General features: G+C 57.4%; 1 protein-coding gene across 1 annotated transcript in view; it reads left to right on the top strand.

Moving 5' to 3' along the window:
- Positions 1 to 18674, top strand: part of ADGRD1 (adhesion G protein-coupled receptor D1) — a 145473-nt gene extending 126799 nt beyond the window's left edge. The window contains exons 21-25 of the mRNA XM_082668155.1: positions 8931 to 9022; positions 12501 to 12627; positions 13872 to 13913; positions 15166 to 15258; positions 16606 to 18674. Of these exons, the coding sequence (XP_082524281.1) occupies positions 8931 to 9022; positions 12501 to 12627; positions 13872 to 13913; positions 15166 to 15258; positions 16606 to 16701 (450 nt within the window). The 3' untranslated portion in view covers positions 16702 to 18674. The remainder of the gene's footprint in view (positions 1 to 8930; positions 9023 to 12500; positions 12628 to 13871; positions 13914 to 15165; positions 15259 to 16605) is intronic.
- Positions 18675 to 22170: the final 3496 nt, after the last annotated feature.

Below are 22170 nucleotides of genomic sequence, written 5' to 3'. Positions count from 1 at the left end.
CTTTGTTGTTTTTGTTATGGTTCAACCGACACGTCCCACCAAATCCTGGGATCGGTTTTCATCATTTCTGATGGACCTGGCTTGGAACTCTGCCCACCATGGGCCCCTCGCTGAGGCCAGAGGAGCAGAATGCTCTGATTGGCCAGAGGAACGGAATGTTCTGATTGGCCAGCCTTCACTGAAGCCAGTGGGAGCAGAATGTTCTGATTGGCCAGCCCTCACTGCGGCCAGAAGAATGAAATGCTCTGATTGGCCAAAGGACTGGAATGCCTTGATTGGCCAGGCCTGGACCACAGCTGTAACCCTGGGTCCTTATACTTGGTTTCCCATGAAGTTATTTAATGTTAATAATAAAGCTCAGGGCTTCTCTGGTGGCGCAGTGGTTGAGAGTCCACCTGCCGATGCAGGGGACACGGGTTCGTGCCCCGGTCCGGGAAGATCCCACATGCCGCGGAGTGGCTGGGCCCGTGAGCCATGGCCGCTGAGCCTTCGCGTCCAGAGCCTGTGCTCCACAACGGGAGAGGCCACAACAGTGAGAGGCCTGCATACCGCAAAAAAAACAAAACAAAAACAATAATAAAGCTCAAATTTATAGAGCATCTTTTTTTTTTTTTTTAAGATCTGAATGTGTTTTTACATTAAATTTCTCTCTTACTTGCCTCTAAATTAGCTGCTTGGAGAGATGGTAATTTCTGTTATTACAGAGGGGCAAATTAAGGTGCAGGGAATAAGTAGAATGATAAAATCCTGGCCCGTGATGGTAGCTGTACTAGTTTAGGTGTCCCCTTCCTCTCCTCCCCCACATCCTTCCACTGGCCCTCTTCCTTTTGTTCTCTCTCCTCCCCCTTCTCCCCAGGTGCTAGTAAACCAGCTTGAGTGCCCTTGAGTAGAAAAGGCTCAGTCCTGGGAAACAGGCATGGCTGGCTCCAGGCACTCAGTGATGTCCACAGGTATCTCCTGCTCACCCCATGGTCCCATTGCCTCCTTGCTGGCTCCATCTCAGGCAGGCTTTCCTGGGGGGGACATGATGGAGCTGGTACCCTGACACATCCTCCAGCTCTGCAGTTCAGGGTAAGGAGGGAGGCACTGTTCCCAGCAGTCCCAGCAGAAGTCCCAGGGCAGATTCTGATTGGCTCCCATGGGTCAGGTGTCTGTTCCAGAGCCAATCACTGAGGCTTGGGTGGAGGCAGATGATTGGTCAGGCCCAAGGGGCAGGGTTTATTATTTTATCCCCTTGAACTCTTGGTGCTAGAGGTGGGGATCCCCAAGAAGCCCTAGGAAAAGGGCCTGGGAGAGGGGGCTGCCGGTACCTGGGTGCTGAGCCTGGCTGGGGTCTGGTCAGAGGTGGGCATCGCCATGCTGTCCCAGTCTGGGCATCTCTCCCCACAGGTGTTGGGGGCTGACATCAGGGCACCCCCCATCCCTCCTGCCCACCTTGTGCAAATCCGCAAAACACACTCTCCACACCCTTGGCTGGGACCCCAGAACATGCTCTCCACGCACCCCCAGGGTGGGAGCCAGGCCATGCTCACTGCCTCTGAGGGTGCTGCCTTTGAGGGGTGTTGAGCCCCCAGGTGAGCCCGGTACAGAAGGTGAGGGAAGGGACTCCAGCCAGAGACACGTGAGCCTTTGGTGTCCTCATCCGTCGCCTCCCCCATCGGGTGTCCCGGCTGTGGTGGCACATGAACTGTCCTGATCCTAAGGACAGATCCGATGTTCTGTGTCACCAAGGAGGGCTGCCGGAGGATGGGCTTATTGGAGAGGGTCTGTGGGTGGCACTGAAGCCCACCACTCCTGCATCCCCTCCTAAATACTGTGCAGCCAGCCCTCCTTTCACGCACCCCCCGCTCCCTTCCCCAGCGGCTGATTTGAAAGCTGCTTTTGACTTTGTTCCAAATTCGGTGGCACTGACTGAGGCCGTGGGCCCTGGTGGTTAATTAAAAACGTATCCAAGGGAAGACGCCTAAAGATGTGGTTTCTTCCTCCTTAATTAAAATTCCACTCAGACATCCTCAGGCCACACAGAGGGGCAGCAGCATCTTCTTGGTAGAGGGTTTCCAGAAGGGCAGGGTGGGGGGCATCACCGTGGTGTCGTTGTCTGTTCGGGACATGGGGGGGGCGGGGGTGCCAGCCCCACACACGCCCCCCCGTTCAGGCTGCGTTGACTCCGCTGCCCTCCACGCCGGTCCCCTGCCAGGTGACGTGTGCTCAGGGGCATCCACGGCCACGGGGACAAGCGGGAGACGGGGGCATTCCCTCCCTGACGTGCTGGCTCTGCGAGCCTCCTGGGTCCCCGTGGCCCCAGCCCCCGGGCCTCTGTGCCAGAGGAGAGGCGGGGCTGTGCTCCCCGCTCTGCAGGGCTCGTGGGCCCACCGGGCTCTCTGTAGGGTCCGCGCAGGGCCCTGGTGGGAGGAGTGGGCGACAGGGAGACGGGGGTCTTGCGTGCGTCAGCTGGGTGCCCCTCCCATGCCACTCCCCTCCTGTTCTCAGTGTCCCCGGGGGGCCGGTCCGGATGGACACGGACCAGGCTCAGAGGGAGGGAGGAGACGGGGGCCAGGAGTGCACCCCCCGATCCCTCGCGCAGGGCAGTGGGTGCACGGTGCTCCGTCCCCCACAGGCCACACTCCTGTCGGCAGCGCTGGCCGCAGGGTCCCTGAGGCTGTCTCTCCGCCCTCAGCCCTTCTGTGTCACAGGAGCTGGTGTCCCCAGCACCCCGTGAGCCCTGGCCGTCTCTCCGGCGGCTGGCTCCCTTGTGGTGCTTGGGATGTTTCCTTCTCTGTCCGTCACAGGCGGTTAGAATCACACTGCTGTGTCACCTCTGCGTGGGAAGGGGGACTGCAGTCCGTGCCAGCCCAGGGCGATGGCACAGCGGCTCTGTAAAGGAGACCTCCTCCAGGAAGGGCTGCCGGGTCGGGAAAGGGACGGCACTGTGGTCTCAGGGCGTCCGTCCTTGGCGTTAACCCTGAGCTCTGAGTACAGGCCCGGGTCCTTCCATCAATTGCTTTCAGCTGCGGGAGGTGGTGCGTTGTCGCGGTGACACGTCCCTGAGCTCTCCCTCCAGGCTGTGCCCTGTCCCAGGGCTGCGTGAGGGCCATCTGCAGTCACTTTCCCACCCAGCCTTTCACAGGGTGACAGAGGCTCCCGTGGGCAACCCCGGCGCGCCCTCCCTTCCTGCCCCTGGGGTCCAGGAGGACCACTCGCCTCGTCACCCAGACGGAGGCTCGGGCTCAGACCCGACTCCAGTCCCCCCGCCAGTTCAACCCTCCTGGTCAGAGCGCGGGCAGTGGCAGGGGTGGAAGGGGAGTGAGTGAGTGTGGAAGGCCTCGCCCTGCTGTCTCTCTGGCTGACTTAACCCCCCAGGTCTGCAGGGCCCGGCAGCATCGCCCGCTCCCAGACGCCCCGGCTGAGCTGTTTCCTCTGACTTTGGTCAGTGACGGCGGGGGATCCGAGGCGGCCCTGCCTGGATCCTTCCCTACCACCCACCACAGCGAGGGGTCCAGCAGCAGGGTCCCCGCATCCCATGTCCTCCAGGCTCGCTGGAGCCCTGCTGTCCTTCCAGAGGGGGCGTTACCCCCGCCCCGCCCCAGCCCCTCTCCTTGACATCAGCCCCGCCCCAGCCCCTCTCCTTGGCGTCAGCCGTGCACCTACGAGGACTGTGGTTCTCACTCTTGTTAGTAATGGAATCCCTGGGGAGCTTGGGAACGGTTCCTGCCTGACCCCACCCGGGAGGTTCTGGGTTTACTGGACCTTTCAGAGCTCCCGGTGATTCCGGTGTGGAGCTGGCTTGCAGTCCGAGGTGGGCTGTGGGAAGTTGGAGAGCCCTGGGCTGGGGGGAGGGGCTGTCCGCTGAGAACGGTCAAGTGCAGGGTCAGCCGGCTGCGGCTCAGGTGGTAAATCCCGCGCAGGTGCCGGGCACTTATTTACAAACTGCGGCGGCTGTCACGCTGCAGCCGTTGAGTTTAGCTGTTACAGTAGAGACTGGGAGGCCTGAAAAGCCAAAGATGTTTGCTCCCTGGACCTTGAGAGGAAAAGCATGCAGACCCCAGGCCAGGGATGCGGCAGAGGGGTCCTGAGACCCAGCCTCTCCGACTGTCAGGGCTCAGGCTGGCCGGGGGTGGAAGTGTCCCGTGTTTCTCATTTCCTCTGAGGACCCTGGGTTGTGCCATGTTGAGTCGTGCCCCGTTGTTCCCAGAGGCGCTCCGAAGAAGCAGGTTTCAGCGTCACACGCGGGGCCCGGCCCCATTGTGTAGCTTGTGCAAAGCTCTGTTCGGGCGCGTGTTCACGTGAGCACGTCCGTGGGAGAGAAACGTCTGGTGGATGCACAGGGGATGGCGTTCTCCAGAGAGGGGTCTGCGTCCGGGGGTACTTGCTTGCACATCCCTCCATTTAAAAACACCCACACATCACGAGCATCATTTTAAACTAAAACACTGGAAAGGTGCGTGTTCGTGTTGGGGTGTGCGGTTTCGCTGTGTCCTGGTGAGGTTGGTCCTGGAGGGACAGGAACCTGTGGGACAGGATTGTCACCGTGGCGCCTGGTGGGCCCAGTGCTGGGAGGGAAAGGGCAGAACCGAGCCCCTTCCGGTTCACAGCTTACCTGTCACCCCGCTGCCAAATACGCACCCCCCACCTGTCCCTTCACGGACTGTTCTCCCCGATTATGAAGGGACGTGGATGCCATTTCCTGCGCGACTCCAGTGAGGCTGGGTGCAAAAGTGCCCACGGGGCAGGCAGGTCTTACAGAAGCAGGGACGCCATGGGCCACAGGGGCCACCTTAGCCCGAGCCCCCCCAGGGGGCTTGTTCCGTGCCGGCGACACCCGGGAAAAAGACCTCCAAGTCCAGGAAGAGAAAGAGTCTAGAGTTTTAAAATCCTCCTCTCACCTGGGGAGAAGCCAAGCTAGCTGTGTGACTACAAATCCAGGTACATAAATAAAGACACATAGATACAGATCCAGTTACCAATTCCTGAGAACAGATATGGACACGGGAACAATTACAGTGATAGTTACAGACGTAAATATACAGAACCGTAAATACCTGTACGGACACAGAAACAGGTATAGATACACATGAAGCGTTTACTCTGCCTTTATGTGTGTCTGCATGTATAACCTTTCACTGTGAGATCGTGGTGCACATCCCCATGATTTTTCACAAATGGCCCTGAGTCTGGTCAAGAAACAGAGCGTGGTCCCAACCCCAGAGCCCTGCCCAGCCGTTCCCTCCCCCCAGCAAAAATCCCCGTGGTCCTGAGTGTGTCCTCCCTCCACCCCCCCTCCTTTTTTTTTTTTTTTGCTGAAATGCGGCCTGTGAATTACTGGTTTGACATCTGTCATAAGTAGCTTGTTGGCTGTTCTAACGCGGAGATACTTAGTTGATGAAATACCCCACATTCATGTTATAAACGCCTCACCCCAGGGCCTTTCCCAGTCCGCACCAGGCGCAAGCCAGGGCGAGTGAAATGGAGTGAGGGGGCCAGGCCCGCTTCTGGTTTGTATTTTCATGAAACGCCAGATTTGTTTCACCCTCAGCTGCTGTCTCCCACTTAATTGCACATTAATGTAGGCTCGGAGGTTAGCCTGCACCTTCTCTCATGCTGCCGTGGCCAACGTGATTGTCTTACCAACGTGGGGGGAAGCGTGCACGCCAAATGAAATCAGACAGGCCCCCGGCTGAAAGAGGGAGAGGGGAAATAAATAAATCCCAGCAAAAGCTTCGGAGACATGGGCGTGATGATGAATTGTAACAGCCAATCACGTGGGCAGCTTAAACATTATTGAAACGCTTCCTTCCGGGTCTTAAATACAGAGGCCAAGAAATAACAGAAGACCTGAAATCGAATTAATCACTTGTAGCATGTCTATGTCTGTGGAACAGTTTGCCGTAATCTGATCATCCATTCAGCGGCCACGTCACAGCGTCTGGGAACAGCAGTGTGAATCGCCTGGCGTCACACCTGAGAGGTCTAGGGCAGAATCCCGGGTCAGCCTCCGGCCGGCAAAGGGAGAGGTGGTTGTGATGAGACCTCTGGGGTCACGTGGGGTGTTCAGGCTCCTCCCCAGAGGCTGCCTGGCATCCATCTCCCGGGTCCCAGGCTCTGTGGCTTCTCCATCCCCTTCCCTGAATTATTGGGACACTTCACAGTTAAGCCTGTTTTCCTCCTGAGCCCAAGGTCATAACTGGGACGTGCACAGGAAAAAGGATTGATGTTACTTCCTTTTTATAGTGTAATTAAGCAATTTGATTTTTGAACATTAACACACATGGTTAAAAATTTGAAAGCAAAGCTTAGTAATGTATATTTTGAGCAGTCTCTGCCCACGTCTCTCTCTTAAGTCCCTGGTTTCCACCCGCCCCCCCAAACAGACAACCCCTGATGCTAACTTCTTGTGTATCCTAGGGGTGCTCTGAAGATGTAGGCAGATATAAATATATATTCACCTCATTCTGTGCCTTTTCCGCACACACAGTGTGTGCTGGACCTCCGGCTTTATTCGCACAGGAGGAGCCGCCTTGGTCCGTGATGCACCCACAGAGTAGGCTGCCCACAGTAGCCCCCGAACCTGGTCCCTGTTGGGAACAATTCAAGTGTTTCCAGTCTTTTCTGGTTATAAACAAGGCTTCAGCTTCGGCCAGCGGGTGAGGAGCCCAGGATATAAATTCCCAAAGCGGAAGAGGCAGGACTTACAGGATGGTACGCGGAGGACCTCAGTAAATGTTCTCCCCCTAGAATACAAAGAAGCTACTGGAAGAATTATACGTGGAAAAAACCCAGACATTTCAGAACTCTAGAAATCAACCACAGGCTGAAAAGCCTTTAATCACGAAAAATTGCTGAATCTTGGTGAGAGCAGCAGGGACTGTGGCTTCTGATTGGCCACTCGGGCCCTGCGTCCCAGCTCCGTGACGCAGCTATTGTCACTGGAGGTGAGGACGGGCTTACGGGTGCGCGGGTGCAGCGCCTGTGTGACCTCAGAGCAAGCTATTCGCAGACTTCACTGGACCTCGGCATCTGGAATAGACATCCCCATGCTTAAAGCGCCAACCAGTTAGTCCCCTGGCTTCGGTCTCTGAGCCGCTTGAGTGGCAAAGTCCCTGCGTTGTCACACCAATAGCCTGGCGTCCATGCTGGCCCGCCCCTTTCTTGTCTGCGGAGTGAGGCCTTCCTGTGGCGCTAACCCGGTCAACCAGTGCGGGCCGGGGAGGCCTGGAGGGCACTGGTGTTCCCATCTGCCGGCTTCTCCTGTGTGCCCTGACCTCGGAAGACCTCCAGCGTCATCCTCACTTTACAGGCGAGAAAAAGGGGGCGAGTGAGGCAGCCTGTCAGAAGCCAAGCTGCTGGGTGCGGAGATGGTCAGCGAAGACAGGGGCCCCACTGACAGCATCTGTTCTGTGTTTGCTCTAAAGACTAATGAGGAAAGCCTTACTCACTTATAGTGATGGTATAAGCAAGGGGCTAAACGGGCAGGGGTGCCAGCTTCCCAGTACCCCCTCCCGCAGAGCCGCGCGGGCAGGGGTGCCTCGCTGCTGACGCGTTCTGAGGGAGAGGCTGCTGCTGAGCCTTGGACCTGGGAGCTGGATACGGAGGCAGCTCGCGGAGAAGTGTCTGCAAGGCCCCTGAGATAAGGGGTATCAGCAGAGATGCTTTGGAAAGGCCTCAGGCTGGGCCCCCAGAAGGAGGCCTCTAACGAGGGCGTTCAGGCCAGGAACGCAGATATGTGTGCGGCGTGGCCGGCCGGGGCAGGAGGGGCCTGCGTCCCCTTCAGAGCTGAGGATGCTCTGCTGTGGCCCAGGCGTTGTGTGGGGAGGGCCACTTTCCCTGTGTGGCCTGCCAGGAACGCCTTTGTCCTTGCCTGTGCTCAGGCCTGAAGGTTCACACGTGGCCGCGAGCGGGACTCCTCACCGACTCTGTAAATGACCTCAGAAGTTTTCAGATACAAGGGAGAGGTCCCGTCGCAGCACAGCCCCGAATCCAGCTGTGGACCCTGTAGCGGAAGGACATGGCGGGGCCTCGCTTCCCCTGCTGTCACCTGCCTGGTCAGGCTCCTGTTCAGGACCCTGGAGAGCTGCCCACGGGAGGGGACACTTTGTGCCAGAGCCTCTGCCAGAGACCCTCACAGCCCGGGCCTGGCCCCCAGTCCCCAAGGGGAGCCTTCCAGCCCCCAGACCCCAAGGGGAGCCTCCCAGCCCCCAGACCCCAAGGGGAGCCTCCCAGCCCCCAGACCCCAAGGGGAGTCTCCCAGCCCCCAGCCCCCAAGGGGAGCCTCCCAGCCCCCAGACCCCAAGGGGAGTCTCCCAGCCCCCAGCCCCCAAGGGGAGCCTCCCAGCCCCCAGACCCCCAAGGGGAGCTTTCCTAGCAAGGAGGAAGCATTGGGCAGAAGATGAAGAATCCTCTGCTGTGGTCTCCGGGGATCCCATGCTGTGGGCTCTGTGGACGCACAGCCGTGGGCCTGGGGTGTGGGCAGGAGGTGAGAGCCAGGCTGTGCTCCGGCGCTCAGGTTGCACCGTGGGCGTTCCTACTCTGTCTCATTAAGTGGAAAAACTGAGGTTCGGAGGACTTCAATACGTTACCCAGGGCCACACCCAGGGAGCACATGGTGAAAGGAGGCTGGAAGCAGCTCTGTCTGGTTCTGAGGTTCACAGCCTCCTTGCCCTGGTGGCGAGCAGAGGAATGCTTTCTTCGGTGTGCTCCTGGGGACTCGGCCTGGGGTGTTTGGCCATCTTTTCTCGGGAGCACAGATGTGGGCTCCCAGAAGGCGGTCTTGCAGGTGACCTGTGCAGGTAAAAGTTCAGGGACGCGGCTTCGATTTCTCCCAGAGACGCCGCCTGTTTGCCTGGGAATCCTGGCTGGGGAGTGGGCCCGGTGGACTCGGATGCCCTGCAGGTGTGGCTCCGGCCCTCACCTTGTCTCCCGTTCTCCTCACGCAGGTCAACATGGGCATCCTCATCGCGGTGACCAGGGTCATTTCACAGATCAGCGCCGACAACTACAAGATACACGGAGATCCCAGCGCCTTCAAGTAAGCGGCTCCCTGGGCTGTCAGCCATGCCCCCTGCCCACAGAGGCTGCTCGCGGGTGGCAGGAGGGCGGGTCACACCCTTGGGCTTGCCCGGTGTCCTCATGACGTGCGTCCTCATCAGTCTCTGTGACCAGCATCAGCTCGCTGCCCCCATTTGTGAAAGAAGGGGGTCCGTTAGATGTTCTCCCAGAGACTGCTTCACCCCTAGGGTGAGAGGAGCTGGCGCTGGGGTCCAGAGGAGGGTTCTGGAGCCCGACTGCCCTGCCTGGGTCAGTCCTGCCTCAGCCCTACCATCTGCTGGGACCTTGTGAGCTATTCAACCCCTCAACGCCCTGATTTCCTCGTCTGCGCGGCGAGGGTGATGGCGGCCGTCTTACAGGTTGTCCTGAGGAGGGTGGAACTTCCTGACCTGCTCTGGGGCTGGTTCATCCTCTGAAGGAGCAGATGTCTCTGAATGGGGGCCATTCCACCCACACACTCACTGCCTTCTGGGGTTTCTCCACCCCATTGTCGGGGCTCTGCCAATTGCAAGTGACAGAAAACCCAACACAAGCTGGCTAAAGTACAAGACGTACCTACCGACACAGGCAACCATAAGTCCAGGAATGAGTCTAGAACGGCTTGGTCCAGCACATCAAATAATACCACCAGGGCCCAGCTACTCCTGCACTTCTCAGCTCCACGCCCGCCGTCTGTCGGCTTCACGCTGAGACGGACTCTGCCTCCTGGTGACCAGATGGCTGCAACAGGAGGTTCAAGTCCATGGGAAAGTGTGTCTCTTTCCCCAGTAATCAGAGGTCCTGAGCCTGGAGACCGAGACTCAGACCAGACCGCATGCCCATCCACAAATCAATCCCAGTGGATGGAAATCACCAGTTAACCCTGGCCTGAGCCACACGGTCCATCCTGGCTCTGGGGTGCAGTGAGCACCCCCGAACCACCCGGCCAGGAAGTGGGGGCAGGGAGTTTAGGGACTGCTGTAGAGACAGGGTGCAGTTCCTAGGCCGCTGACACTCTGTAAGTTACTTTATCTACTTGATCTACACTATATCTCTTCCGATATGAAAGGGAAAACAGTAAACATGTCAGCAGCAAATCGATAAGACAACTATTCTGTAATGAATTCCAGACACCGTAAATTAACCTGACAAGTGGCTCCGGCCCCCTCAGGCTTTTTCAGCCCCTGGGAACCTTCGAGATGCTCCTAGGTCAGGGTCAGTTCCCTTCCTCGTCCATCAGCGAGAACAGGCAGTGCTGCCCTGTGAGGCCGCCAGTCCCCCGGCCCCGGGGGCCTGGCTGGGGAGGAGCCTGACCCTCCCTCACCCCAACTTCAGCCCCCAGGCCCTCCCCTCGGTGCGCAGGGCCCCGTCTGACCCGGCACCCGCAGGACCGCTGGCCTCGTGGCACCCAGAGCAGCCCGGATCTCACTCCACACCCGCGCCCCCATCTCTGCCCCCGGCCCCTCTTCACGCACCGCGGCCCTGAAAGGCAGCTGAGCCCATGACCCATCTGCCCTCCGTGGGGACCTGGTCCCCAAGTGGAGGCTGACACGGGGGAGGTAGGGGCCGTGCATCGCAAGGGCGTTTCCGAGTCTCTGCAGAAGCAGGGCCGGGGCGCTGCCACTGTGCCCTCCTGTGTCCTGCACGTAACCCGGCACCCAGGACCGACCTCCTGGAGAGTCCGGCCCGTGCCTCTGGACAGACCCCCGACTCTCCCCGCCCAGCACGCTCCCTGCCCCGCCTCTTCCTCACGTGGCCGAGCGGGACCCTGGGTCACGCCTCACTCCCTTCCTAGCGTCCCCTCCCTGGGCTGGTGAAGCAGGAGCCCGGGAGCCGGGCGGGAAGACGCAGCACAGCCTCCTCGGAACACTTGTGGCTCCCCCTCTCCTGGTTTCAATCTAGGCCTGTCCTTCCTGCCCAGCAGCTCAGCGCTGTGACTTAACGCGATGGGATGCTTCCGCAGGAGCCTTAACAGGGCTGCCTTCCGCCTGCTTTCTCACCTCTGTTTATCGGTCATAATTCCAGACTCCCCAGAAAGCAGCAGAGAACATTCAGTTTTCCCAAGTGAGATCTGGGTCCTGGGGGCGGGAGGGAGGTGGATGCCGGCCCCCGGGGAGCAGGGGGACGGGCATCGGGGAGTCTTATGCGTCTGGACTGCGTCCCCCACCTGCCCAGGCCTCCTCTCCTGCAGGGACCCCGCTCCTTCTGCCTTTGACAAGGGGACCTGGCTGCTCTGGCTGTGTTAACAAGTCCTCAGAGAGCCTCAACTAGAGGAGTTTCCTCCCAGATTTTATCATTTATTGCTTCATTTTTGAAGTAAAAATGAACCATCCCTTTAAAAGTAACACATTGATATCGACTTCTCAGCAGCTGCTCCTTTCAATGATGGATTTTCCAGGATCTAAAGATGGAATCTAAATCATTCATGATATTTTGTTCCCCAGATTCAGGTGTCTGATTTTAACTGTACTGACTTTATGAAAACACGCAGCTGCAGCTTCCCTGACAGATGCCGTGTGGCAGCACATCTTTGGTTTTCTAGGGCTTTGCTGCTAGGAGCTGTCCATGCCGGGCCCTTGGACTTCTGACCAGGGAGCTCCTTAGGGCCATTACGCCTCCTCCTGGGGGGCTGGATCCCTGAGCGGTGCTGTTGGCTCGTCCTTCATCCATTCCGTGGCCTCTTCCTCATCTTGCCCGCTGGTCCTGGTGCTGTGCTGGCTTTGGGGCTGCAGAGATGCAGAGCCCAGCCTTCGGAGGACTCACCGTCTAGTGAGGGAGACCGTGCGGGTTGCAGCGCCAAGGGACGAGGGCCTTGGAGGTTGCTTAGCTGGGCAGCGTGGCACCCATCCGTCTCTGGACTTCCCTTTCATGCTTACGTGCAGAAACCGCCCTGTGGAGAGCTGAGCTGTCTGAGTCAGGGTAGGCCGGGCCCCAGTTAGCGTACGATGATTTGCAGCACGTATCAGAGGCAGCCAGGACTCAGACAGCCCCTGGGGCATTGCCTCCACACCAGCTCTGTTCTGGGCTCTGCGGACACTGGGGGACCCAGATCCTTCTTCTCTCGGAACTCACATTCCACGGGAGAGCCTCAAGGCTGACGCTGCAGGTGCCCCGGCGCTGGGCGTGTCTCCTACCCCCGGACTCCTCGGCTGTGCTCTGCTCCATGGGCACCTGGCATCAGCATTTCCCTCAGCATCACCACCAGTTGGATTGGGGTGGTCAGCCTGAGTTTGCCCAGAGGATGCACCGGCTCCCGGAAGCCCAGTGCCAGCTGCAGTCCAGCGGAAGCAGAGCTGTCTGCTTGGCCCAGAGCTGGCCTTGCAGGGACCCTGTCTTGTGCGTCCGGGTAGGCAGCTCCTGACCCAAGGCCTCCTGCAGGAGGAACCGGGTCTCACCCGCAGCAGGGCCTTTTCTGCTCCCGCTGGAAGCGTCGCGTCTGGACCCGCCCTGCCTGCCCACCCTCCCTGTTCCTCTTGCAGGTTGACAGCGAAAGCTGTGGCCGTGCTGCTGCCCATCCTGGGCACCTCGTGGGTCTTTGGCGTGCTCGCTGTCAACAACCAGGCTGTGGTCTTTCAGTACATGTTCGCCGTACTCAACTCCTTACAGGTGAGGGCCCGTTGGGACTAGCGGCTTTGTGACTGGACGTGCGGAGCAGGGTGCCTCTGAGGCAGGAGGGAGACCCTGTGCTCCGTCCCCTCCACACGCACGCACCTCGTGGAGCCCTAGCGTAGAGGGTCCCCAAGGCCTGAGGACACAGGCGTGGATGGGGCGTGCACCAGCGTCTCTGAGCAAATGGGCTATGCAGGACCCCATTCACAGCAGGGCTGCCTCGTCCTCCTGGACAGTGTCTATGGAGGGGCACCCAGGCCTGAAAGGAAGACGGTCAGCGCGTGGGCAGCTCCTGCAAGGGAGCCAGGCATGGAGAGGTGGTGATGGGGATACCTTGGGTTCTGAGTTCTCATCTGCTCTCTGCATGGAAGGACAGCAAGGGTAACAGCCTGGAAACCAGAGACTTGGGAGCCCAGAGTCCGAGTCCCCAGAGCCACAAGCCCCCAGAGGAAGGGTGGAGGTGGGCGCCCGTGGCCACACACGGCCTACGCCACCGAGCCGAAGGCTCAGTCCAGCCCGGCCCTCACCATGGTGTCCTTGCTGCTTCTGGGGCTTCACAGCCGGTGACGGTGTCAGGCTTCTAATCTGTAAGAAGCCCCCGTGCCTAGTTTCCTTCTGGCTGTTTATAACGAGAGGGGGTCGGCTGTCCTGGCCGCAGCTCCACACACCCCAGGTCCTGGGATCCTCACTTATCCTCTGTGTCCCATAAAGTTTCCCCTTCCAGAACGTGGGAACAATGACGGGACCACTTTGCGGGGGCTGCTTGTTAGCACTAAGATGACTCACGTGAAGTGTTCGTCTAGTGCGGACACAGGGGCAGAGTCTCTAGACGTCTGAGGATATCCTCAGCCTGTGTCTGTTCTCACTGTGACCGTCATCCTCAGTTTGCAGGTGAGGACACCAGGGCTCGCGCTAGGTGACGCACTCGTGCCCTCCCATTCGTCCGCCCCAGCGTGTTTGCTCCTCTCTGAGGTTAAGCCTGTCTGGGCGTCCACCTGTCTTTGTATCTTGGCCGTGGCGGCTGCCTGCGTTTAGGTTAGATCACAGGATGCCCTTCCACGCTTACGGACTCCAGACCGTAGGGTCCAGCATCACAGCGGACTCCCACATGCTCCCCAACACCAAGCCATGCCAATGCCACTCTCAGAGCCCATAGGTGGCATTGGAAAGAACCCTCAGAAAGTGTTTGTGACAAAATGCAAGTGGCTCTAACTCTGTGTTTTCCTCCCCTTCCTCCCCAGGGATTTTTCATCTTCCTTTTTCATTGTCTCCTGAATTCAGAGGTATGTCTGCTCCACTTCATGACAGTATGAAGCTGGTTTTTCATTTCTGAAAGGGCACAGAGAGCAGGAACAGTGTTGCCGCATCAGGCTGGCGTCTGGGAATGTAACCCTGAATAAGCCTTGGTGTTGGTGACAGGTTGTGTGCAGGGAGGCTGCTTTCCGTCCCTCATCCCGGTTGCTAAGCAACATGCGCACATCCTCCTTCACTGATGCCACACGGGCACTGCTGGCTGTGTGGAGGACCAGGGGAGGTGGTGACAGGGTGGAATAGCTGAGCTGCAGATTCAGGACCTTGCTTGGCATCTGGCGTATTAGGGAGAGTGAGATGCAGATGTGCTCCCAGCAGATCCTCCCAGAGGCATTCAGGAAGCTGGCCTGGGATGTAAGGAGGACTCCTGACTGCAGGGCTTAGAGAGGGGGCTTTCATGATGTGGCCTCCAAGGGCACTGGGGTGCCTGGCGTGGGCCCGTTCCTCTTGGTGCACTTGGCCGTGGGGATGGTGGAAGGTGCCCTAGATCCTGTCGCTCGGGACCCATAGTCCGTGGGAGAAGCTTTACCTGTAAATTGTGGGGGTGGCATCGTGTTCCTTGGCATTTGAGTCCCTTCCAGGCTGTGGTCCTGGGGAAATGCTTCTGGAACGGTGACTGAGAACAGGGCAGGAGCACCACCCGCCTCTGTGCTTTGCCGGGAGAGCCCATCCATTTGCACGAGATGGGGGAGGGGCAGGCAGGGTAAGTCGCCCAGGACGATGGCGGCCAGCGGAGGAGAGGTCACGTGTTTGCAAAGACCAGGTAGCAGCCCAAGCAGGGCCTGAGACTGATCCACGTGGCAGAGGGGGCAGGAGGGGGCGGCAGCCTCAGCACCACACGCGGCCCCGCCCCACGCGTGCGCTTTGTCATTTACTGCCTTGTGTGGTTTCTGTGCCGGTCACACGCTCGGCCCCCAGGCTGTTCACCGTCGAGTGTGTCCCGTCTCCCCACCCAGCACTGTGAGGTCGGCAAAGGGCAGGCCAGGTCCAGCTTTCTCCCCGTGCAGGGCTGGGAACAGCGCGGGGACACAGCCCGTATCTGTCACACGAACCAGTGACACGTCCGTAGCGCAGCTCCGGAACCACTGACTGTTCGGATCTGATGCCTCCGAGTCCTGTCCTCACCCTGCAGCACAAATTCCTCGGGACCTTTTAGAATGACCTCTTGTTGCTTTTGCAACTTCTGAAATTGCTTCTAATGAGCCTTCCATTCTGCCTTTGAAGGTGAGAGCTGCTTTCAAGCATAAAACCAAGGTCTGGTCCCTCACGAGCAGCTCCACCCGCCAGGCCAACGTGAAGCCCTTCAACTCGGACATCGTGAGTGCGTGTGGTGTCTCGTGTACGCCCCTCCTGCGCTGGCTGACCCCGCTCGGGGTGCCTTCCGTCCTCAGCCCACACTGACCCAGGTCTCTTGTTCTCGGTCCTCGTCCGCCGGGACTTGCCTTCCAGCTTCACTGAGCTGCGCGCAGCCTCTGCCTTACAGAGGACCACGTGGCCCTGAGGCTGCGTCTCTTGCAGCCCGGGCCCCAGGCCCTCCGCTCACTCCTTCCCCGAGCTCCGTCGTCTGCACCATCAGTGTCGACGGACGGCTGCCCAGGTCGTGACGGAGGCTCGGCTCGGGGGCTGGGCTTTTCACACCTGACATAGGCCTGCAGGCGGCGCGAGCTGATGTCACACCCACAGCAGGGTCCCCCTCCTCACGAAATCACCTGGCCCTCTCTCCTGCCCCGTTTCCCAGGGCCAGTACTTCTTATGTTGACTTAGTGGGATGGAAGGCTCAATTGACCGGGGGGGCAGACACTGGACATGCTGAGGGTGTCCTGTAAGAGGCACAAAAGCCACTGGACACAGCCCGGCCTCTGCATCAGGTCTCCTCCCCCTACAGGTGCCTGAGAAATGGGGTCTGGATGGTCAGGGGTCTGAACAAGCCGCTCACCTCCCGGCGCTGGGCTTGGTTCACCTTCCTCCTGTGGGAAGTGGTCCCTCATCCCCCCGCCCCGCAGACCCCCAGGCAGGGCCCCCGGGCAGCCTGGAGCAGGCGATATCCTGGGTTCTCACTGCACTGCAGCCTCCCACCTGTCAGCTAGGCCCTCGCTCAGGGGTCCCATCCTCAGGAAGTCCCTCCTGGACGGCACTGAACAAAGGTGCTCCCACCGCACCCCAGCGTCCTGTGCCTGCGACCCCTGGCGGTTGTTTGGTTTATTCATTTGCGTCATGGCCGTTGTCTGCCTCCCCCATTGGAACGCGAGCTCCCCGGGGGCAAGGGTCTGGTCGCCTTTGTTCACTGGTGTGACCCCATAGCCTAGAACAGGCCCCGGTGCCCAGCCTGCTCGATAAGTCAGTGTCGAAGGAATAAGTGAATAAACAGATGAATAGAGGCGTGGATGAGTGAATGAATGAGTGAACGACAGATTGATGAATGAATGACTGCCTGGGTGAGTGCACCCCAGAACCTGGGAGCCATGAGGCCGGGGAACCTGTGCAGAGAAGGTGGAGAGAACTGCGCCCTCTGGGTCCTCATTTTTCTGGGGAGCGGTGGGGCCGCCCCCAGGAGGATACCCAGGCAACTTTCTGGCACAGGGCTTTGCTCTCAGCACTCCTGTGGGACTTGGGTTTCTCGTCTCAGAGCAATCTCCGTTTCTCCGTCCTCTGTGTGGTCCGCAGATGAACGGGACCCGGCCTGGTACAGGCTCCACCAAGCTCACCCCTTGGGACAAGAGTAGCCACTCCGGGCACCGCGTGGACCTGTCCGCCGTGTGAGCAGAGAGGCCGTGGACCCGGCAGCCTGCCGCTCAGAACCCCCGGACCCGCTGCAGACCACACGCAAGCATCGCTCTGCCTTTGCAACTGGGACCCTTTCCTCGTCGCTCTCTGGACCTGGGGCTCACGGCCCTCCCCCACGCCCCCCGTGACAGCATCCTCTCCTGCGACCCGCCCCTGTGACAGAGCCCACCGCTGAGCCCGCAGCCTGATACACGGCGACGGACGGGCCCCCCGGAGCACACAGCGGTCCCTCCCCTTTGTCACTGCAAGTGCGCAGAGCCCCAGACCCTCCACGCTGTGCGCTCAGGAGGCCCGTGGCGCCAGGAGGGAAGTTTAGCCTCGGCGGGCGCCACGATGGGGACTTGAGACCAGAGAGGTGGGGTCCCGCAGGGGAGGTTGGGCGGAGGGGCCCCTGGGGGCGCGTGGGGAAGTGCCCAAGGATGTTTTCCACCTGCTGACTCCACCCAAAGCAGGGCCCCGATGCCAGGCACCTGCTGACGCCCAGGTGCCCCGCCCGTCTGTGCGCCGGGGCCGCGCGTAGGCGGAGAGCCTGTGTGGGGGGTTCTGCTCCGACAGCTTCTCCCCGCTTCCTCGTGAGTGCTGGCTCTTCCGACTCCAAGTCAGCCTTCAGATCGCCCCCTTTCCTGGCACCTGAGCCTCCTGTGTGTTCACCACGGTGGCCCATCAGAGCCACCGTCTCCCAAGGCATAACGTCCCGCAGAGAGTTTCTTCCTCATCACTTATAAATGCTTTTCCGTGTTTCTAGCGAGCGGATCACAACGGAGGGGAGCGCAGTACATGACTTCATGTCGCCACAGGGGCAGACCTTGACGCACAGAGCCACTCGGCGGGCTGCTCCGGGGGAGGACCCTGGCCCTGACCGACCCGGGGTGGGAAGGGTGGCAATAGCTGTAGCTTCTGAGTTGATGTTAATTTATGGACCCGGACTCAGCCCCCTAGGAAATGGGATGATCCTTAGGGCTCTGTGTGTGGGCGGGACCCCGTGGAACGCTAGGGTTCGATCATAGACGTGAACCGAAACGCCATCGAGAAAAGCTGGGAAACAGGCTGTGAAAGGTCACCCTGTGATGACGGCGCCACGAGTGCTTGTGAGATGTGTGGGTACGGAATTCCAACCTGTTTTCGGTACTGGAAAATCTTCCCTGGAAACTGTGACGGCGACAGCATTAAAGGCCTCCCCACCGCGTCGCCCCGCCCCTCCCAACACGTCTGCTTTGTTTCCGAGTGAGATTTTCATCGCCTTGCAGACCTTTTCCATCTTCCTCCGGCACCTTCGTGAAGTAACTCACGCCCTGATGATGATGAGTGTGACACCATCTTCAGGCATCTCCCCCAGTGGGGGGTGGGGGGACCGGGAGGGGGCTGGGACACCGAGCGGCGTGTTGACGCAGGGTTAACCTCTGTCCTTCCGTCCGGGTGGGTCCCAGATGTCACGTTGTGACAATGCCATGGGCATTCCCCATGGGTGTGCCGTAGGGGTGAACCTGGCAGATGGAGGCAGAGACCCCGTGTCTGGCGAAAAGTGCGCCCAGGTCTGCTCCAGGCTCTCTTCGTGATTCCAGAAACCAGATCGCTTGTAACTTGGCGTTAGATCCTTGTCAGGCCCAAGAGCACCGAGAAGTGAGAACACTGTATTCCTAAGATTGACACTTGGATTCTTTTTTCTTATTTAGTTTCTGGTGAAGCAAATCAAGTAAGGAACTGTTTTTATTTTAGATGGAATTCTTGGTTTTGTTGTTTTTTAACTCTCTGCATATTCACCCTACATATAATATATCAGGAGAAGTAACGCGCGAACTCTCTATTTCTCAAGAATGAAAGTAGTGCACTTTATTTATAGGCGACTTATTTGGCTTCTGCAGTATTTTATTATCTACACATAATGTGGCCACAGAGAAGCAGTTGGAGACAAGAGCGTGTTTAGTTTATTGCACAGGAAAGACGATGAATGCCACTCCATAGTGAAAATATGTTGTGATTTTTATGAAATAAAATCTTAGTGTCCTTAAAGTGTGGTCTTTAGCGTCTTTTGCTAGTGGGAGGTGAGCAGGACAGCGGATCTCACGACAAACATCTGAAGAGAAACACACGTGGGTAAAATCCAGCCCTGGGATTCACTCAGCAGACATTTATTCAGTGCTTTCTCTGTGCCCAGCACATTCCAGCTCTCGGGACACTGTGATGGGCAATGCCCTGCCCTCTCAGGAGCCTCCCTGGGTGGGGCAGGTAGTGGCATTTGTGCAGCCCTGTGTCTCCCCAGGTTAATGTACTGGACAGAATACTGGTGCTTCTTTTTTTAAAAAAATTTAACAATATATTTTATTTAAGCTAATGTGTCAAAAATATTTCAACATGTAACATTAAAACTTAATGAGCTATTTTACATTCTTTTTTCTATACTAAGTCTTTAAATCTGGTTTATTATTTTTTAAAGTCTTTAAAAAATGTTGACCTCTGTGACTCTATTCCTGTTTTGTAAAGAAGTTCATTTGTACGATTACCTTAGATTCCATGAGAAACAGAGTCACAGATGTAGAAAACACGCTTAACGGTTACCACAGGGGAAAAGGTGGGGAGGGGGGAGGATAAACTGGGAGATTGGGGTTGACATATACACACTATTATATACAAAATAGATAAGGACCTACTGCACAGCACAGGGAACTCTGCTCAACACTCTGTAATGGCCTATATGGGAAAAGAATCTTAAAAAGAGTGGATCTATGTATATGTATAAGTGATTCACTTTGCTGTACAGCAGAAACTAACACAACATCGTAAATCAACTCTACTCCAACAAAAAGAAAAAGAAAAGAAATGCTTACGAAACTAAAAAATAATTTTTTTAAAGTTTATACTCCATATATAGTTAGTGCAAAATATTGGCTCTATTCCCCATGGTGTGCAGCACACCCTTGAGTCTGTCTCACACCCAATAGTTTGTACCTCCCCCTCCGCTGCATTGCTTCCCCCTCTACTGGTAACCACTAGTGTGTTCTCTGTTGAAACATGGAGTGGGTAGGTGGTGACAGAGGTGGGGGGTTGGGTGGTGGGCAAGATGGATGAAGGGGATCAAAAGGTACAAACTTCTAGTTATAAAATAAGTCCTGGGGCTATAATGTACAACGTGGCAACTACAGTTGATAACACTGTCTTGCCTATTTGAAAGTTGCGAAGAGAGAAGATCTTAGAAGTTCTCAGCACGAGAAGAAAACACTTCTGTAGCTGTGCCGTCCATCACCATCATGTATGGCGATGGATGTCAACTAGACTTACTGTGGTGATTGTATCAAGTCATTATGGCGTAACCTAAATATACTACGATGCTTGGTTTTTGTTTTGTTTTCTTCGCCTTTTGGTATCCCTTACAATTTTTTTCGTTATTGAAAGCTAAACATATCTGCATTGGGTGTTAGAAACTGAGGTAACTAGGACTTTAGTGTGAGGATTTACGTTCGTCTGACCAGGAGCTGGGCTCTGCAGACTGTTCGCTGCAGCTGTAGGTGCCGGGGGCTCCAGCTTCCTGTTCTTCCTTCTCCACCCTTGACTTTGGGCTTTCCCTGTGGACTGTACTCCTCACAGAGTCCGCAGCTTGCAGCCCCTTCAGCCTAATCTGTTAATACTCCTTTTCTGCTGTGGTGTTAACATGTGTGGTAGGAGAAGTGTTCTGTAACATTATGGTAAATCTGCATCTTTTAGTGGGCCTGTGTCTAGGGTGGTGACCCTCAGAAGTGTTTCTCTAGTGATAAAGCATTTTCCCCCTCTTTGGGGAGACAGGGAGCCCAGAGGGGGCTGGGAAGTCAGGGATGCCCTTCCCCCAGATGGAACACGGCTTTGATAAAGCACATCCCGGGCAAAGCAGGGCAGCTGTTGATAATAGGATGGGAGCAAGCTATGGCTGCCAGCTCTCTCCTGTCGCTTCACCGAGGTGCGCTGTGGCTACAATGAAAGTACTTTCTCCCCTCCAGTCCCTTGATCTCTTTAGACTCAGAAGACGGAGGAGGGAGAAGCCAGTGGGCAGGTTCTCAGGTGCAGTTCCCAGGGCTCTGATCCTCCCTCCTGGATACTTTGGTGCTACATATGCCCCCGGACATGGACTCATCTCTGGAGAAAAGGTGGAAAGGGGGTGCGGAATCCCCAAATCATCCAAGGTTAAGTTGCCGCCCTGGCAGGATGGAATCTGAAACAGAAGGGGTCGGTTTCTTCATGTCAGTGTGAATTTTGAGTCCCTTCCACTTCTGTCGGAGGTTTTATTCCGTAAAACAAGGAAAACCTGAAGTTGCAGTAGCTCTAATTCCGTTCTCCGAACAGCAGAGGGGAGCAGGGGCAGTAGACACGGGGTCTCCGTCCAAGACCCCACCTTGTTCCTTGTTGAGAGAACACTGAATCTCCTGGATGACTCGGGGAAGGGTGACCCAACACCAGTGCAGGGGCAAACCCTGCCTGGTCTAAAATGGCCTTCATGGTCCCATTCTCCGTCCCGGGGAGGCACCTCAGCCATGATGTGGGAGGGAACACCGGTGTCTGCTCAGGAAGTGTGGCACCACGGCGTGACATGGGGGAGCCAGGCCACAGCTACCCCCCAAGGATAGCTGTGGGGAGGATGGAGACAGCTGGGACCCCTGGTTGTGGACAGAGCAGCTTTGTGCACGGCCCTGGAGGTGCAGCTCGGAGAGAAGCCAGCAGAGCTCCCTGTTGCTCACAGCTGGGCCCCCGGATGTCCCCGAGCAGCAGGAAGGGCCTTGTGTGCTTCTTGCTTGGGGCTGAGGGAGGTTGCAATCCGGGGGGACACCACCCAGATGCTGCCTTGGCATCTCCCCAAGCCCATGTGGGACTATTGCTTCACCTCTGACAGGCATCCCTGGAGGAGATTTAATCAAGAAGAGTAATGGACCTAATGGAGTCTGTCCAGATGAATGCACTAATGGCCTGACTGCTGCGTCCTGTGTAGCTTGTTCACAGAAATGGCTACTCTGGAACCTCCTCTGCTTCAAGCTGTGTTTGTCAGTTAAACAGCAAACAGTCCTGGACCCAGTTTCTGTCTCTGGTTTTACAGATTTCCCGAGTTTTGAGAGATTTTTCTTCACTAAGTGTACTGACTTTCTCCCTTCTCTCCCTGCTGGGTCCTGTAGGTGGACGCTGCACAGACTCTTTCCACGTGGGGTGGGGAGCATTGGGGCACACAGAATGCTCACACCTGGCCCTGGTGGGAGGATCTCTCTGACTTGCCCAGCACTCCTCCCAGGACACAGGCTGTGGCTGCCGTGGCTCTGTGTGAAGCTTGTCCCCAAGCTTGGAGGTAACTAGAGAAGTTCGAGAGAGTAGAGTCAGATAAGGACGGTGACCTGCCTGTCTCAGGCAGCTGGAATGTAGATGTGGGGGCTGGAGCTCAAGCAGCCATTTTGGAACATGAGGAAGAATCCAATATCGAGGAGTTCCTAGAAG

Source organism: Grampus griseus, assembly GCF_964374135.1.
Source record: "Grampus griseus genome assembly, chromosome: 12".
NCBI lineage: Eukaryota > Metazoa > Chordata > Mammalia > Artiodactyla > Delphinidae > Grampus > Grampus griseus.
The sequence above is the reverse complement of the archived record's forward strand: the minus strand, read 5'-3'. Positions and strand labels throughout refer to the sequence as shown.